This window comes from Lampetra fluviatilis, chromosome 26 (assembly GCF_964198595.1).
Source record: "Lampetra fluviatilis chromosome 26, kcLamFluv1.1, whole genome shotgun sequence".
Lineage (NCBI taxonomy): Eukaryota > Metazoa > Chordata > Hyperoartia > Petromyzontiformes > Petromyzontidae > Lampetra > Lampetra fluviatilis.
In genome coordinates, this window is record NC_136300.1 from 4,807,516 (window position 1) to 4,826,625 (window position 19,110).

General features: G+C 48.8%; 1 protein-coding gene across 1 annotated transcript in view; it reads left to right on the plus strand.

The window, feature by feature from the left end:
• Nucleotides 1-19,110, plus strand: part of ITFG1 (integrin alpha FG-GAP repeat containing 1) — a 183,083-nt gene that overhangs the window by 127,795 nt on the left and 36,178 nt on the right. Inside the window, exon 14 of the mRNA XM_078868563.1 lies at nt 2,607-2,685. Coding sequence (XP_078724689.1) covers nt 2,607-2,685 — 79 coding nt within the window. The remainder of the gene's footprint in view (nt 1-2,606; nt 2,686-19,110) is intronic.

Genomic DNA, 19,110 nt, shown 5'->3' on the forward strand with positions numbered 1-19,110 from the left:
CAGAATTCTTAAAGCCCCCTGGCTTTGGAGAGGGAAATAAGGAAAGAAGAGAAGGTCCCTGCCGTGAACAATCACGGGATAGGAGAGCCGTATATATTGCAAACAAATTTAAAAGGCGAGCTGAGAAAGCGCTCTTCCTACAAACTAAAGACAAAGATCCCCGTATAGCTGGAACATGCTTTTGGGGCAAGTGCTGTTAGGGAGCACCTATGAAGGCCGGCACGGTACACGAGGGGGTGGGTGTCCACCACCATGCACGGCCGCCTTTGTTTACCGAATAGCGATGTTACCACGCCGCACCAGGTACTCATTTAAGGCTGAGTCGACCTAGGGGATGCCCAGGACCGGTTCAGATACTGCCAGTGGTGTTGGCCGTGAGCAGGAATCGAACTCGGGTCGCCAGGCTCGTAGCACAGCAGCTCGCTAACCGCTACACCGCCGCACTACCGCTCTTCCTCCATGCAAACGCACACACGCAAACACGTGTGTGTTATAGTGGGATACGTGTAATCCCTAAATAATGGATCGGCTCTCTCGCTTGCTCGCATACGAACGCCGGCCGGGAGCCGCGAGCTGGGAGCGAGTGGGGGGGGGGGGGGGGGGTGGCGCACCGCCGTCTCGCGTCGGCGTGAGCGTGCGCACGCCACCACCACCACACCATGTGAGCCGCGCGCGTAATTAGATCGCCTCGCTTTCGCTGCCACTGACCGCTCGATAAGTGGCGGCGATCTCGTGCGGTGCCGCGCCGATTAGCGGCGGCTCGAGCAAGCCCGTGCCGCCGATCTCGTTTTTGCTTTTTGGGCCCAGCCGTTTTGTTGCCTTGGGTTTGAATGGCTTGAGATAGGAGGCACACCTGTTGCCGCCAATTGCAGACCAGGTGAGGATTAAAATCAAGAACGCGTAAGTAAATGTGGCAAGGCTTTGAACATGGAAGGAAAGACCAAAGGCAGAGAAGTCGAAGTTCAGAGTCCTTTCAGTTTCAGTGTGGGGTGGCATTTATCACGTGATTGGGTGCCCAGTGTTCAAAATTCCACATTTCTCTGGTTGGTCGAGGCTTGCCCACGAAGTGGTACTCATTTTATGGACCCCGGGGGGATGATGGGATAAGTCACCCTCCGACTGGGATTTGATTACGAGTCGTGCACTCTACCGCTGCACCATCCAGCTGGATTCCGTTCAGCAGTATTGGTTATTTGCTCATTACCAGCGATGTTAAAGACCTTAGGATTTTGCAGCCAATATTATAATTGATCGATGAATTTTGGGTTAGGCCACATAGTTAAATTTGAATTTGATAATTTGTAATGGTTAAAATGTAGCTTAAATCTGACTGGTCATTCTGACTTCCTGGTTTTTTATTCTGACTTCCTGGATCTTGTCCTGATGACGCTTGACACCGACGCTTGTTATCCAATTGCTGAGTTTAGTTTTGGCCGTGTCGGGTGACGGGAAATGGTTCTAACAACGGGTTGTAACAACAAATTCTAACAAATTTCACCCTAATGAGATTGAAAAATAATGATTCGGTAAATTGCAACAAACGAACGATCATAAGAATTCAAACCGTGGATTTCTGCCTTCATCCTTAATTTAGAGGTTGCTGTTTCGGGAAATAAAGGACCACAGTGTTGGATCTGTGGCTTTTCCAGTGGCGGAAGTAGTTAGGCTTGCCCACCCCCCCCCCCCCAGTGAGGATTAATGGCCGCATGGAGTGCACCACCTGTGTGGCATTAGCCCCTCGCAGCGATCGTTTCCACCCGCGGTGACGTCACCCACGGCTAGCTTTGCCACCTGGGCAGACAGAGTGTCTTGTAAAACGCAGAGGTGTGCGTGGACCCTCCGCACACTTTTATGTGCCCCCATCACAGTGTTGTCTGTTAGCCATTACGTACGTATTTTACCGTGACCGTGTGTGTGTGCGCTGGAGTGGTGGTGCAGTGTACTGTGAATCATAAACCGCTCTACGAATTGTAGATGTCAATTCGATACTCGGCCACAGCTTACATTGGTGGCGAGTAATTATTAAACTGCTGCTGGCACCCTCCCCCCCCCCAGCCTCCCCCACTGCCCACTTTCACCATCGTGGTGAAGTATGGTCAGACATCCCCCGTGACCGACACAGCATGGCGAGGCCTTAATCTAGAAGCGGATTTACAAAGGACTCTGGATTACTAGTCTCATATGGTAGCTGTACTCAATACCTGGTATTTGAAAGTCACCACCGTCATTGACGCTTATGTTCAATCACTTGTTCAGTGGGTAAAAATGGAGCTTAAAAATACCCCAAACATTACGTCGGTAAGGCATTAAGTTCTGGAAGCCTACCCCTTGAGGTGTTTGTATTATAATGCAAATCCCGTAAAGTACGTGCGTCCGTGCATGTGTGTGTGTGTGCGCGCGCGCATGTGCATACATATGCATCCTTATTCATGTGCTTTGCCAGCACGGGAAACTGACATCGGTGACCTTGGCTGTGACGCGGCTGCAATGAGCTCGAAGGTGCCCATGAGATGAGACCTCTCTAACCCCCATTCTCTTACCCCTCCCCTGCCGTCCCCCCGACACCCCCTACGCTGCGCGTCCCCGTCTCCTGCCGCTGTCGCCAGCCGTTCGGCGTGAATCAACCGGGTCCCTACGTGCAGTACACATCCGTGGACGCCAACGGCTATCAGAAAAATGCTTCTGGTGAGTGGAGCCACGGCCACCTCGCGGCCGGCAGTCCCCGCACGCAGCCACGGGCAAGTACACGGCGCGTTGTGCGGTGCAGCCACAGCTGATGGATGCCGCGCCGTTGTCCATCGGAGGCGCGTTTGAGATGTTGGCCATGCGTTGTGCGTCGCTGCCGCGCAGTCCTGCGAAAAGTCATACGTTGTCCGTTGCGGCGACAGTTGTGTGTACACGTTGTACTTGCCTGGCGCACCATTGCAGCCACGGCTGGTGTACATCGCACCTCTCCATTGTGGCCACAGTCACGTACACAGCAGGCTGTGCAATTGCAATTCATCTCTTGAAAACAAAGCGGCCTTTTTTATAGTCACAGTGACACGGTATTCATAAACTGAAAACACAATGGGGTGCCCTTCCCTGGTTTACGGTCTGCTCATGAAAGGATCACTTTGGCTGCCATATGCCAATAAGATGAACCATAGCTTCCCCTGAGCAAAGGACGCCTTTAAAATGCCAAAGGCTTCTGAATCAGGCAGGTGGACCATTAACATATGCCAATATGTCTTGTGTGCTGCTGCTGCTGCTGCTTTATGACTTTTGCTCGAGATTCTAGTATAATAGCGGCGTGCTTTGTTTTGCATATTCCAATATCTCATCTCCAACTAAGCAGCCAGTCTAAGAGCATGGATCTGAATAGCAAAAATAAAAGCTTCCAAATGTATCACTCCCAGATGAATGCCTGGAAGTTTTGTGCCAACTCAAGGCTGCAATTTGTCCACAAGTGCAATCACAACACGGTCGTGCTGTCAACGGTGAAAATGTCCAAACTGGAAATCTGGTTGCGGTCGTGGTCTTCAAATCGTTTGAGTGTGGGATACAAACTCGGGACCAGCCTCGCAGCTGCCCCAGAGGCGGATCTCATCAAAGCCAACCCGCACGCACACAAGCACCAACAAATATAAAACGAATTAACAGTGGCGATTGAATGAAAGAAACGAGCTCAAAGCTGCATGGGGCAATGCGGCTTGGAATAGGCGAAGTTGTGAATGTCTGCGTGTGGGGCCAGCGTCACTGGGGGGGGGGGGGGGGGGCACATTGTGAGGGGGTGGGGGGAGGTGGGCGGAATTGATTTAAGCCAAGCGGATTGTGTAAATTGCACGGAGATGGAGGGATTTCCGTGTTACCCCCCCACTCGTCTTGCCTGCCCTCCATTCCTCCATAGGTGCCGTACATTTTTCAGTCTTGCTCGCTGTGTTACGCCTGCACGGCTGCCTGCAGTTTTGCCACACGCGATTGGTGTGGCGCCGCGGTGGTGAGATGTTAACTAATGTATAGTTTGGTGTCAGTGAGTCTTTGCTTCTGAGTCTGCCCACCTGGCCTGCCCATGGGGCTCCCCGGCAGAGCTCGCAGGCGACGGCACCTGAGATTGTGTAAATGCATTGCCGCAGCTTATCTCGGCGGCAACCGCTGCATCCGCCACCCAGGGGGGGGAGGATGGGGTTTATTTATTTCCCCACCATAATTCATGCAGAGCAGACGCATGACAAAGGGGCTGTGGGGTTTTCTGTTTTTAAATCCTTTATATTAAGTTCGCTTGCTTGCACGCTTACGACCGTGCAAATCTTTCGGTCGTTTTTTAACCCACTTCCCGTGATCCAATCGAGCTGACATTTTGCACACAGACTCGTTGTGCGTGACAATTTATTTTGTGAAAATTTTTGTTCCACTTTTTAGGAAAAAAAATTTTTCACTAACACAATCATATATTTTTCCTAAACACAGAAAATTATTCAAGAAAACAACAAAAATGTACAATATAAACAATCATACAAAAACTGAAAACCTTATAATCCTTATATACGACTTTCCTTATATTTAATTTAAAATACCAATGTGATAAAAATGAAACTCTTACTCAAGAAAAACAGATATGAATAATAAAATTAAACCGATACCACGCATATAAAGGATTTATAGTGAAAAACTTTGTTTTTACGGGTTAATTTTTTTTTTGCTGCAACACCACCTTGAAGGGAAAACAATACGGCTCAAAATCTCACTTGAGCAGTTTAGACCCGTTGAGGCAAAGTGCTGCTCTTGAACACGCGTCAAGTCCGGCGAGCTCACGCAAGGGATTTGGTTGCTGGTGTGGTCAACGCTGCACTTTGCTCTATCGATTTTCCCGTGCTCACATTGAACACATTGCCCTGGGTATTCATTTGAGGCTAAGTTGACCGAGGGATGTTCAAGCCAGGTACAGATTATATTCGCTCCCCAGACGTGTAGATCATAGATGGGAATTGAACCCAGGTTTGCAGAAACCAAAGTACACAGCCGTTACTACTATGCAACCCTGCTCCACTTAAAAATGCACATACACACTTATCACTACCAAACATGAAAGAGTAATAGTTCGGGAAGAGCTTTGCTCATTAAAAATGAATATTCTCCACTCATAAGTCAGGACTTAATCGCTGAAATTAAAGGAGAGGTTTGTATTTTGCGTAGTGTCTCTTGCCTCGGGCACAGTCAGGTGCACTCGCTCGCTCACTGGCGGGCTCACGGCGATGGCTAAACGCTCGCCCATCCAACATTTTAAACGCAGGGTGCACGCACACCACAAATTGGAGCAGCGCGCCCAAGTCGTCTGCAGTTTTCACAGGCGTGTCTCATAGGAACGGCTTTTTTTTTTTACAAGAGCCCATTACAATGCACGAGCGATAGAGGAAAGGGTACAATAATTCCGCAGACGACAAGCCCCAGGCCTGGTGCCCACGGCGTAAGGGGAGGGAAGGGCGATTGGGCTCCCTGCCCCCCCCCCGCCCCCCTTACTCACGTAGAGTTAACGATCGGGACGCAGGAACGACTCTTAAAATGCCGCGGAGAAGTTTCCCCATTGAGCCGCCTCGTTCAGCAATAGAACGACAAAACGAAGGCACATTGCCATGACACGCATTCCCGACCGAATGCCTCATGGGAAAACGTCATCACCGTTGGCTGTTTTCGCGATGTGATCGCTGTATTAATAATGCAGTTGCTGCATTGTTGGTTAACGTATTGTCTCGGCCTGTGCGAAATTACTACACTACAGTGGGCCTCCATAAACTCAAGGGCACTAACCCTGCTCCTCCTCAATAGCCAGATGGGCTGGACGATGACAGGGTACCTCCTTTTCCTGCGACCGCAATCGGCCCGCTGGGTGAAAAGAGGCAATGGCGAGTGGAGAAGTGTGGCAGTATTTTTCAGCATTATTTATTTTAGTTCGTCAAAATTATTAGCCGTGATCTATCCACGTATGGATAAAGGCCTCCTCCTCCTACCGTCGCCGTTCCTAATGGTCCGGTGATGCGACAGTCAATGTCCCTCCTGCACGTGAGTTGATCTCATTTCTCCATATGGATGGTGGTCATCCTCTCCAGTGCGTTCTCACATTTGTCTGACATTGCATCAAATATTCTATACTTCGGCCGTCCTATCACGTGTCCTGTCCGCGCCCGCCCACTTTCGAAGGGTCAATACGATGATTCCAATTTGCGTTTGTTCCCGATACAGGTTTCCCTCGTTTTGTGCGGTAGATGCGTTCCAGAAAAGGGCACACAAAGTGCAATCCGGTGGCATGGGCCGCACAGTCACCCATCCCACAATGCACTGCACGAGACAGCTGCCTGGCAAGCGCGGGCATACAGCGCACACGATGTGGTCCCACGTCCGATCGCATAGCTGTACATGAGTGAATTCAAAAATGCAAAGAAATAAGTTAGCCGCAATATCACACAAACCGACCCTGCATAGAGCGAGGGAAACGTGTACATGAGTTACTGTTTATGTCTCTAAGTCGATATATAGGCATCCGACAATGCTTCTCTTTGCACTATTCAGTTTTTGTAAAATTTCTCGAAATGTCTTATTGTTTATGATATATTTAATAATAACATTGTCAGTTACATCTTCACTGCAGTTTTGCCGCAGGTAACCTTTGAAAGAGATATGTTTATCTCAATAGGCTCTATTACGGTTATAAATAAATATAATTGATAGATAATTATCAGTGCATGTGCAGCACCGGTGCCTATCCACTGCTGGATGAGGGCCGCCCTACGCCGTGTGGGTTGTGGGAGCTCTTTGGCCACACTTGACCTTACCTGATCGATTTTGTTTATCTCACCCAAAAAACACCATGAGGAAGTCAAGGGGGGGGGGGGGGGAGAACCAGGTTCAACTACCCTTGCTTACGGCTCAAGAGCCCTTAATGTGGAGTGTGGCGATGAGAGGTGGCGGTGGGATCAGATGGGATTTGAGGGAGCCCTGGGTCCATGCACACACCTTTGGACAGAGAACCGGAGATTGAATCGGCACGAGCACTTCGCCACGGTGCGTACTGGGGGACGTTGCAGCCCGCGTGTGTTGGCAGAACGGACGCTCCATCGGCCGCTCTTGTGACCACCGCCGCCCGCGCATTCGCGGCGGGGCCATAGTCCCAGCGGCAGGGCATCGCAGAGGTTCCGCGGGTTCGACCTCCCGGCAGCAGGGCCGCTCCGGTTAACGCCCCGCGTGCACTGACCCGCAGAATACGCACGTGACCCCGTGACGGCGGCCGTGAAGAACGGCCAATTGCATGCCCGGGTCCAAATTGGTCCAAATTTGGCAAATAATTCAAGAGTTATCCTCTTTGGTTCTTTCGGTAAAGTCACCTAGGCAGAAATAAAATAAATTAAAACAAATCACGAGGTTTCGATCGCAATGCAAGCAACCCTCATCAGGTCGGGCAACCACAGCAAGAAAATGCTGAAGTTGGCGGGAGAGCTGCCGTGGCAAGAGGTTATATAGGTAAGAGAGGGGGGGGGAGGAGGCAAGGGGGGAGAGAGAGAGAGGGGGGGTGGGTGTGGGGTAGGGGTAGGGGGGGGCCACGTGAGCGCTGGGGGAAGAGGACGTGAGGCCAAGGGGGGGACAGTGGACGGGGCTAGAAGTGGGAAGCTGGAGAAGAACCGATACAAATGTGCTAGTAAACCTGCAAATTACTCAATTGGGAATACGCATAGCAATGTCACCCCCCCCCCTCCCTCACTGCGGAACCACAGTCGCCTTGCGGCCATAAAGGGCGCAATTACCAAACGTACCGAATAATGAATTATTTTAATGGTTGTATCCGCACACTCGCCACCTATTTTAAGCATTCCAACATAATCCTGATTTGAAGCTTTCGTGACTGCAGGAATTCATAATCTTTGGTTCTTTCGGTAAAGTCACGCAGGTAGAAAGAAAAATAAATAGTAGATCACGACGTTTCGATCGCAACAACAAGCAATCGTCTTCAGGTGAGAAAGAGAAACACGCCGCTGTGACGGGGCATTTTATAGATCCGAGAGGGGGAGGGACTTTACCGAAAGAACCAAAGAGTTTGAATTCCTGCAGTCACGAAAGCTTTATAATCAGGATTGAACCGCCTCTACAGGGAGGATTTCCACACAACTCAGACGTGACTTCAACCGAGAAAATGGATGCAAATTTAGCAATCTTTGGAAGGACGTTGATCAACCAGGTAAAATGTTGACTGTTGTGTTGGCCGACTCTCTGATTTACATTACATTTCTAAGTTTGCTAAGTCTGATCTTTCTTTTTTTTCTCTCTCTCACACCCCGTTCCCTCTTTCAATTTCACTCTTGCCCGTTACGGCAGCCCCTCCCCCCTCCCTCCCTCCCGCTCTCGGATCTATAAAATGCCACGTCACAGCGGCTCGTTTCTCTTTCTCACCTGAAGACGATTGCTTGTTGTTGCGATCGAAACGTCGTGATCTACTATTTATTTTTCTATCTACGTGACTTTTTACCGAAAGAACCCAAGAGTCTGCATTCCAACATAAATGTATCATACGGGCCTGAGGTTGGATTCAAACCAGTGAACCCTAGCCCAAGAAACGAGCACGATGGCCATGCACCGTCCGACCCGCTAACATCGTGCCATTTGCCTTTTATAATGACTCATAATTTTTCATTATCACGTTCTGTGTACTCACATGTATAATCATTTTCCAGCTCATTGGTCTATTAGATTAGCATGCTGTTGCTCTCATTTGTTGACTCTTATTCATATTTCAAAGGTCACAGGGAATTGCTTCCGTCGCCAAGGCTATGGGGTCCCTTTTGCCAGTATCAAGTTGCCTATTCTTATTCCATCATCTTGATACCAGCATTAAAGGGCTCCCGTAAACATAACTGTTCAACCAGAGCTAATAATGCTTTGAGATTTGCATTGTCTTTGTCCTGTCCGACTTTTGCCATTCTTTGCTGTCTCTTGTGGTTGGAGAATGTGTACGTGATCGAAGCGTGTTTTTTTTGCATGTTTTACCACAAGCATCTGTGGTTAATGCAGACTCGATGCCTCGTGATGGGTGTCAATTTGGTGTTTGTATGCATGTTGAACTTCTTTCGCGTCGTACGTAGCCAACCCTGCGAATCGGAGGTACGGTGGAAGGACAACAAACTAACACACGAAAAGCATTTCGATTTAAAGCTTTCGTGACTGCAGGGATTCATTTTCTTGGTTCTTTCGGTAAAGTCACGTAGAAGGGAAGTAATAAAATAATAACAATAAAACATAATAAAATAATTCCCACGACGTTTCGGCCACAACGCAAGCGGCCGTCCTCTTCACCTGAGGACGGCTGCTTGCGTTGTGGCCGAAACGTCGTGAGAATTATTTTTATTATGTTTTATATTTTTTATTTTATCACTTCCCTTCTACGTGACTTTACCGAAAGAACCAAGAAGACACAAAAAGCAGTTTTAAAGAAATTAGTTTCCAGTCTACAATTAAAAGTGCATAGCTCCAGCGGCTTCCAAATATCGGAAGGAAGAGCATTCCAGACGGCCGCGGAAGCGCAATCAGAAAGCGTGCAAAAAATATCGGAAGGAAATTTCGTTTGAACATCTTAACACCTCCTGTATTAAATTTCGATTTAAAGCTTTCGTGACTGCAGGGATTCATCTTCTTGGTTCTTTCGGTAAAGTCAGGTAGAAGGGAAATAATAAAATAATAATAAAACATAATTAAATAATTCTCACGGCGTTTCGGCCACAACGCAAGCAGCCGTCCTCAGGTGTCTTTCCGACAGACCTGTTCTTCACCTGAGGACAGCTGCTTGCGTTGTGGCCGAAACGTTGGAAGAATTATTTTATTATGTTTTATTTTTATTATTTTATTATTTCCATTCTACGTGGCTTTACCGAAAGAACCAAGAAGATGGACCTCCTGTCTTCTTGCCGGAAAGGGTAAGGAGCCTGTTCTTTTTCCACATCAAGGCTGTTGGGTAAAAACCCGCTCGGACGGTCCAAGCGTACCTCCCAAACGTCTCGTGAGCCCTCTGGTGTGTCTTCTCTGTGGTCTTGGTGGATGGTTTTGGGTTCGCAGGCAGCTCAAGGACGCAGTTGTAGAGCAGCAACGCGCGGTGAGAAACACGAGGCTCAAAGTGTGATTGGGGGAAACTAGAATAAAGTTTCTGCTTGTTAAATGTAATTCCTTTTTTTTTTATTTTTGAGTGCTACTTATTAGGCTTCAGAGTTTTGCTCTGTTGTAAATTAACATGAATTGGTTGAAGAAATAGGAAAATAAATGTCCTTCATCATTGAAAAAGGACACGATACCAATTGGTTTCATCTGGTTCAACTTGACTTGATTTTGGGGCGGGTGGGGGGGGTTTGGCACGCATGCCAACATGCAGTACTTATAATATCACTGCTGCTTTCATTACTCTGTGATCCGTTCGAGAAAAAAAACCGTGCTCTCAATAAGAGTGGTGAAAGTTTGAGCCCTGCAATTGACTCCTGGTGGAAGGGCCACCAATAGAGCGGGCACGAGAGAGCTCCTCTAGAGGGTGGGTATTTGGCCTAATCTTCCACGTCTCAGCCAGACGTTTTTACAGAGGAAGGAGTAGCCACACCTTACCCCCATCACACGTAGCACGCCGATGGACTAACTTGGGTGAACCCACTCCTGTATACATACGCAGAGGCGAAGGAATTTAAGAAACAGTGCACCGTTGTTTCAGCTGCCACGGCAGGAGATCGAACCGGCGACACTCTTTTGAGTTGCAGGTCCAGCGCTGCGAACCGTTTACCGCAGCAGCAGCAGCAGCATCCCCGTTCACTTTTCGGGACACTCCACTATTTTAAATGCCGCACGCGGAGTGAAGAGTCAAAATCGGTGCCGCGGGTGATAATATCGCGTTGCATAATGCAAAATTACTTGCTAAACTTTGCAAAAAGGATGAAATTGGGCAGCAAGCTAAAAGGAATGCAGCGATTTAAAGAATTGGAGCCAACATTAATAATTTATTTTCTTAAGTGAATGAAACTGGCTTTTATAGTGAGCCAGGAAAGATACGAGACGCAGCCTACACCCTCCTGATTCTGTTTCCGCGACGAGATAAAGTGAGTAAATGACATTAAATAATGAAACAAAAGAAGGAATTGTAATGTCGTTTAAACAGGCCTGGCTCCAGCTGGTGATACAAAGCGGGCAGTTATCCCTGAACACTCATCTCACAGTTCTACCTTACCCCCCCCCTCCCCCCCTTAATAAATGGAGCACTCCATGGTGAAATATTTATAGCTGTTATATCATTAAGGCGGTATCGTTATAGAAAGTGTCATTCCTTACAGGAGTCCGTGAGCTTGGCGAGCCATCATCCTATTAACCGAGCCTGGGGTTTTTTAAAATTTCATTTACCTTGCACTCCAGAGAGACTTTGCATCATTAGGCTCTGCATCTGTAACACGTGACATGGATTCATTTGGTAAATCCCCACCGCTGTGTGTCTTGAAAATACAAAAAAAAAAGAAACCCCATGGGTTCATTTTGTCCCGGGCATTTGTGCTGAGGTGTAAAAATAAACTGATCAATAACCTGGCTGAATTGAAACATGCAGCCATAGTAAACAATCCATCCAGTGAAGTTGTTTGGAAAATGTGTCTTAAAATCAATGATCAGCCAGGTATCCTAATGGCCAATCAGGGGCCAAATCTGTTAAGCCAATTTGTGAGCGGTTCATAACGACTTGGTATGATGTATCGTTTTATCTAATTGGCTGTCAGAAATTGCAGGAATGAATAGAGCTGTGCCCTTAGATTGTATTTGTTTGTTTTGGCCGTTTTTATTTTCTTGCTCACGCAAAGGTTCAAGTGCCCCCAAGAGAAATGCCGCACACCGCAACCCTCCAAAGGACTTTGGCAGACTACACTGAAACATGTTTGCAAGCGTTTAGGTCCTCAAATTTCTGCCCAGGGGCTATTGGCTGCTCACAATGTGACTACGCAGGGCAGTCGACATCCAACGTGATATCGATCGACTCCTAAACTGGCATTGTTAACCTACCCCTTGACTCTCCCAAATTTCATTGGGACTGGATTTCATCTCTCTGCTACTGATTCTACCGCCGGCAATTTAAATAGCTGACTATAACTCAGGTTACAAGGTTAACGTCGTATTCAGGATAAAATATGGCCACCACATTTATTTGGTGGTTCATGAAAAAAATTGCGTAAAGCTTGCATGTAATTTCATTTCTCCATTCTCTATGCACGTATTCACCGACCAGCTCTTACCCAACACAAACCATCAACAGCCTTTCTTGCATATGTCTCGCGCGCGGCCGAGTAGAGTGCATTGCGTTTCGCTTTTGTAAAGACATTCCGATGCAAATTCACTACGCCCACAAGGATACGTGTGCGAGCTCACTATTGGAAACACTGACGCCGCATAGGTGCATATTTAAAGGTGAGAGTCCTGGTACAATTTCTTTCTCGTGACAGTCGCTCACAAACATACTCGAGCATGCTCACGCACTCGTGCGCACGTATCCACCCACTCGCATATGCTGCAGGATCAAAATAAATGTGAGCCTAGAACACAACGCCCCTGCTTGGTAGAAACATTGGGTGGAGGCATGTTTATCGGACCCCAAAGTTCACCTCTAATGCCTCATCACGGAAGGGCCTCTTAACTAATTAAACTAATCATGCGCTTACCGCACGTTAAATCCATGCGTGCCTGCGTTAACCCTCACGTTGCCGAAGAAGCAAAAAAATGGAAACAAAGCAGGGCTTGCGCTTGGAATTGATCTGTTTACATCCCCGCAGCAGTCGTTGGCATCTGTGGCACCCGCTGGTTGGTCTGCACGCTCATTACACCAACGTGCCGTTGTTTTTTTTACTGTTACCAACAAACATCTCCCTGAATGTTCGTGGTCAAGGGGGACCAGAGGGCGCACCACCAATCAAACGGTTAATCCGGTGGACGAAGCTTTTAATTCGAGGAAGCAGTCGGGACGCAAGGCGGTTGCCAGTGAGAGGATCTGGCATCGGGGGGTGGGCAGCTCTCATTTTATTCTCAATGGGCGGCGTCATCCATTTACGAATAAGAGAACGGCGTAGCACGCTGCGCGGCCAAGACTGTTTCCTCTAAGGGGACCGCTGCATCAGACGCTGGCATTCAAGAAAAAGCCAGGATTAATGCGGAGGGATGGCGAATTCATAGGCAACACTTGTGTGACGCCCAAAGGCATCCATCCGCCCGCCGCTTACGCATTTTGCAGCACGGTGGTGGCGGCAGGAGTAACGGTGCAATGATTTACAACCCGCACCCATTGAAAATATGTGAATTCTGCGTCATGATTTAATTCAGGAACCGTTTTTTTTGTTTAGTTGGTTGTGCTCCATTCAAGTCGTGGCCACTTGTGGCAAGCACGGGTCTCGTGGACTCACCGTATACCACATATATGACTAAAAAAAAACTCCTTACATTCACATTTTTGGTTCTTTGATGCACGTATAGTGAGCTTACATTTTTTGTATTAATCCGTATATTGATGCGTCGTTTACAGATGTGTTCGGTGGGGGGGTTTCAACCACAGAGCCTAAAAGTAACGCCGGTGAATCTCAAGCGGCACGCGCAAAACCACTTTGGATGTCAACGGGCAGTGATTATTCAATCATGAATGCTTAAAAAGCCAACACCATTGCTCCCAATGAAAAGTTCCCGAGCGCGCGTTGCGTTTTGTTTTGCTCACGACGCCGCCGCGAGATGAAACGGCGCGGCGCAAGAGGATCCGTCGGGGCGCAGCGGCAGCGGCGAAACGCGGCCTGAGCGATCGCTCTTAATTACCGAGCTCACTCACGCTGCTCATGCAGGAGGGCAGCGTGAGGCTGTGCCGCTGCCGTGTCGCGTCACAGTCGGCCTCCCGCACACGCACGCTCGGGAGGGGCGAGGGGCCCTTGAACTCCTGCCAACATCGCTAGCGTCGCGCGCACGCGCTACCTGACGCTTCCCCAGCCAGCGCCCGACGATGTTTACTCGGGGTATCCCCAGAATGGGCACGTGTGGGGTGTACATCCCCCTCCCCCTTGCTGTCATACTACGTATTATGCAAAAACGTAGCAGCGACTTGCTTGTCAGAGAGGCTCTATTTTGCCTTTTGGCCATTAGCTGGTGGGATCTCTTGCTGTTAATTATTTAACGGTCGTGTTGATATCCCGCTGTTACAAATAGGTCACCTGGAAGGTCTTCTTTCGCGAACGATTCATTCATTACCGGGGGAAAGCGCTCGCTCAGTGTCGGCATTAATTTTTAGGAGGGCCCTGCCGTTGGGAGTGTTTATCCAATTTAAAATTCGAGTATTTTTTTTTTAACCCTCCGGTGGCAACCAGAGAGTCCGGAGAAAGCCCCCACATGCGAATGGGAAAACACAGAAACTAGCAACCTGAAATCCTCTCCGCTCAACCCCCACCCTGCCTGGTTGCACTTCAATTTAAAAGTGCAGTCCGGCACGGATATATTTAAACAACAACGACGAAAATCCCCCCCTCTGTAATCCTTCATCTGTGCGGCTGCCCGCCTGCGTGCCTGCGTGCCTGGTCGCGGTCTGCGCCGAGAGCGATAAGCATATTGATTCACAAGCCACGTCCTCCACTCGCCGGCAGCCCACCCAGCCGGGACGGGGGGTGGGGGGGGGACCTCGCACCCGACCGGAACGCGTGCGCGCGTGATATTTGACGCCACGTGATATTGTATCGTCAAATAAATCGCGCCACCCCCCGCCCGCCGCACCTCGTTTGGGACGCTTTTGATATAAGGCCTGCGCCCAGCCGTGTTTGGTAATTTCGGGGGCCGTCCGGTGGCGTGGGGGAGGGGGTTTGCCTGTCTGGGGCCAAGAAAGGAGCGGTCAGCTTGCCAGCCGGCAAACTGTTACCCACCACCGCCCCTCCGCCCCCCCTCCCCCCCCATTGAGCGGAGGTGATAAAGTTCCGCCAATACAAATGCCCCTGTCGCGCTGCGGAAAATCGCGTTGCTTGTGACGTGTAAAGTGCCTCCCCCTCCACCCACCAGCAATAGTTATTTAGGTGAACGCGGTACGATAACCCACACTGGTGCCTACAATCGTGGTTTCGGGTAAAATAAATTGGCGCGGGCGGGCGAAGGCCTCGTTCATCCGGTCTGTCTCGCCCCGCACGTCTGCCACGAATGAAACGGCAATTGACATTTAAATATGGCAAGCGTTAATTTTTTTTCTGCTCGCAAATATTTGAAATGCACGTCCGCAAACCTCGCTCAACCTTAAAATATTAAAAGCGTATGTACTTTTCTGCTCTTGGTCACCTTTATACTCATTCTTGGGGAGTGTTTTGTTTTATCGGAACAGCTGCGTTAATTACGGTGGGTTTAGTCTGCGAGGGGGTTGCGTCCGCTGTGTACCGATGGTAATCGCTTATAATGAGTTATTATAATCGGTTTGCTGCCGGTATTGGGGTTAATTGGCCTTTAGCCTATATTTACATTCATTAGCAGCAAGAGATGAAATCTTCTAACCCTCACCACCTTGCACGATTGAGCAAATGTCTCTGATTATTCCCAACGAGATGGAGAACTTGACGAGACTCATGAAGACAGGTGAATTCTCGTTTCAAAGGGCAAGTTTGCATCAATGGTCGCCCGTGTGGGCATAACACAGCTGCACGAACGTTCATCTGTGCAGAGAAATTACGCATTTGTATCATTGGTCATCAGTACGCATCGGACAAATGAAAGCGATATGATGCTTTGATCTTTGCCAACTACAAATGGATTTCCTTTTCCCTCCCGCTGCTTGTTTTGGCCACTTCTTATTTTCTTTATTTTACATCCTGTCACTCTTTAGGCTTGTCGTGACACATCGATTCACTGATTACATTAGTTTTCACATTTGTTGCATTATGCATACATCTTTGCGTGTTAAAATCGATTTGTTCATGGTTGACTGTAAATAAATATTATATTCAAATTATTCAAATCACGGCCGGTGGAAGCTCCTACTCTAGAGAGAGCTGCAGAGAGTTCCCCTCGCGATGGCATTTGAACCCCTACTCCACGCTGGCAAGGCATCTTGAGAGAGGTAGAAGCACACAGCCACACTTTACCCCCACCGCTCACGACCTGCTGATTGACTGAGTGCGCTGCACCCATGAACACTGCTGGGGGGACGAGGAGCGAAGAGGCACTTAAGAAACTTGCACCGTTATCTGACCTCCCGGACACGTCGGGAGGTCAGACCGAGCTGGCGACGCCTGGACGGCAATTCCCACCATGCGTAACCGTTCGACTGCGGCAGATTCCCGAAGTCGGTGAAAGCGAGACGACATCGATCCGCGATCAAAATTGCAGCCCCAATTCTCGACAGTTTCATCGTCGTCATAATCATCACCACGATCCATAGCCCCGTTAGCTGTCTACTGCACGTAGACAGCCACTTTCCTCTCCGCCTTGTGGCGATCTGACCAAGTCGTGGCCACATGTTTCGGGCACCGATCTCCGATGTCGCCGTTAAGCCATTCTCTGTGAGGTCCTTCCTCTTTTTCCGGTTCCTTCCATTTTTCCGAACAAGACATTTCTAATTTTCCCGTTCTTGTCCATCTTCCATTTTATTGGACCGTTAAATTGTTACACGTGTACAGCGCGCCCAATTAATGTACACATGCTTTATATGGCCGATTGGATATATGTTTGTATGCTTGTGTAAATAGCTGCCTTACGTTTGCCTTATTCTCATTATATTTTACACTGTCACGCCTGCATATTGCCAAGAGACGTCTTTGCATTTTAATGCCGCGTATAATTGTAACGTATATGCGTGCATTATTCAGAGGGCGAGTCAATGGCCTAATTTGAATGTCTCAGCCGCCACTTCAGTGCTTTCGACACGTGAGGCTCTTTCTGCTTCAAAAGCAAAACTTTCTCCGTGTTTGTGCCAGGTCCGTTGTTTTTTCTTTCTGTCCCCAGCGAGTACACCACGACGACTTGTGTCGCTATTGACGGATCCAGCACCTCTCGGCAAGTCAATCGCGACTTGGAGGAGAGAGAGGGGGTTAATCGTGATCCAAAAACGCGTCGGCACCGTGGTTTTTTTGTTGTGGTTTGCGCTGCATGGCTCTGCTGGTTGTGTTGTTTCACGCGAGCGACAACGTCGGACATCACGCCAGACGAGTCGTCCTCGGCTCGTTGACTGCTGAGCACACATGGCCCCCACAGGTTCAGTTAAATTTACCGTCCATACCGTATCCTAGTGTTCTTCACTCATTTTCAGAGGGGGTTGGGGTCGCACTTTCGCCGATAAGACATCGTCGGCGTACGAGGGCCGCCACACCGTTTGAAACCATCGGGGGTTTGACAGCAGCACGATGATGATGGGTGGGTGGGGGGGGGTGTTTTTACTTTGTGTGTTGTCGGGGGGCCGCAATAAAGGCCACCAGTGGCCACCAGTAGCCCGCGGGCCTTGCACTGAAGAACGCCGGGATATCCGTTTAGAAACCCCAACAATAGCGATACGCCTGGCGCATGTAGTGTCTTATAGAATGATAATGATTTTGTGCGCATCTGCATACAGGCACAGCATAGCTATTTAAATATAATACCAATCATTAACCAGATATAAATACAATTATATTTCTAAGTGCATTATTTTGAAATGATAAGAACACATTTACAGCCGATCTCGGCCTTTGTCGTAATGTTTATACCGGCCTTTTGTATGACAATTCAGGGTTACAAATGAATGTAATAATCATTAGTACATTTCTAAACGAATGGACAATCCCAGACGACAGGTAATGTGATTTGGTAATGCAAAACATACAGGCAGGGGGTGGAGTAATGAATATGGATATTTGAATGATCATCTCCCCGGTGATGAGTTGTCTTGATCAAGCATTCCTGTGCCGCGTGTTTGCTTTTCCTCGATCCTCATTTATTCAAATGTAAAGCCTCAGCTGGTGCCCTGGCCTATCCAGCCTCGTCCGATCAATGGGCGAGACAAATGAACAAACAAACGAATATTTCACGGCAGTCTGGTTTCTGCTCGCGTTGTAGGATTTCTGTTAAAATAGTTCTGGGCCCACTTTGAGCGCACGAGAAACGACTCGATCGCTCCCGCGCTTTGGTTCTTCTTCCACGTACGTTGGTGAGACGCCCGACTGGGGCCGGGCCGCAACGTTTTGCGAAGCCGCGCGGTGCTTTGCACCGCGGAAGGGGTTTTATCTGGTACGCTCGTGCGCATCGATTGCGGCGCTTGTGTATTGCTCGGGATTAGCAAGACGCTCGCCGATCAATTAACTCACCTGGCTCTTCAATGCCACTAACGAGGCCGGCGCGGCGCCCTGGCTTCCCCCCCCCCTATCCACACACACGGCTGGCGCTGCTTCGCGTTGTTTCGCGTTGTTTTCTTCGTTTGTTTGAGCAACGGGCAGTCGCTGGCATTTTGGGTATTTTTTATAATCTGGCTGTGCAGCCTGAAGCGGTGGATTTGTGATATGTCAGCTGATGGTTATTAGACGTGAGGAAGGAAAATAATCTTGGCGTCGTGGGACAAGTCGTGTGTTGGTTGGATGTTCCCAGCGCTTGAATGTTTTCCGGATCGCTGCTATACAGTGCTGGGGCAGGGACCAGAAACGTGCGAGAGGCACCCTGAAAGCTGTGACGTAAATATGTTCACGGCCGCTGCGCTATATAGACCCGGCTGAAATCAAACTATAAAACTATTACTCCTAAACTATTTGTATTTTACCAGGTAAGGCCCACTGAGCTATATAGCTCTTTTTTCAGATTCGACCTGGCTCTCACAAATGATAGATCAACGAAGTGGCTTATTACGTGGAAATGTATAGCAGCCAAATACTCTAAACGCATATTGATTCTAAATGTGGAGGGAAAAACCAGAGGACGCGGAGAAAAATCCACATGACCACGGGGAGAGAGGGAGACACGCAAACTCCAAATATACAGGCGCCAGGATCGGGATCGAACCCACGACCTCCTGTGTATACCAGGCGAGGTAGTTAACATCTCACCACCGTGGCACCCCCAAATGAAGTCTTGGATGTTTTTCTTTCCCGCTGTGATTGCCCTGAAAGAGAGACGAGAAGT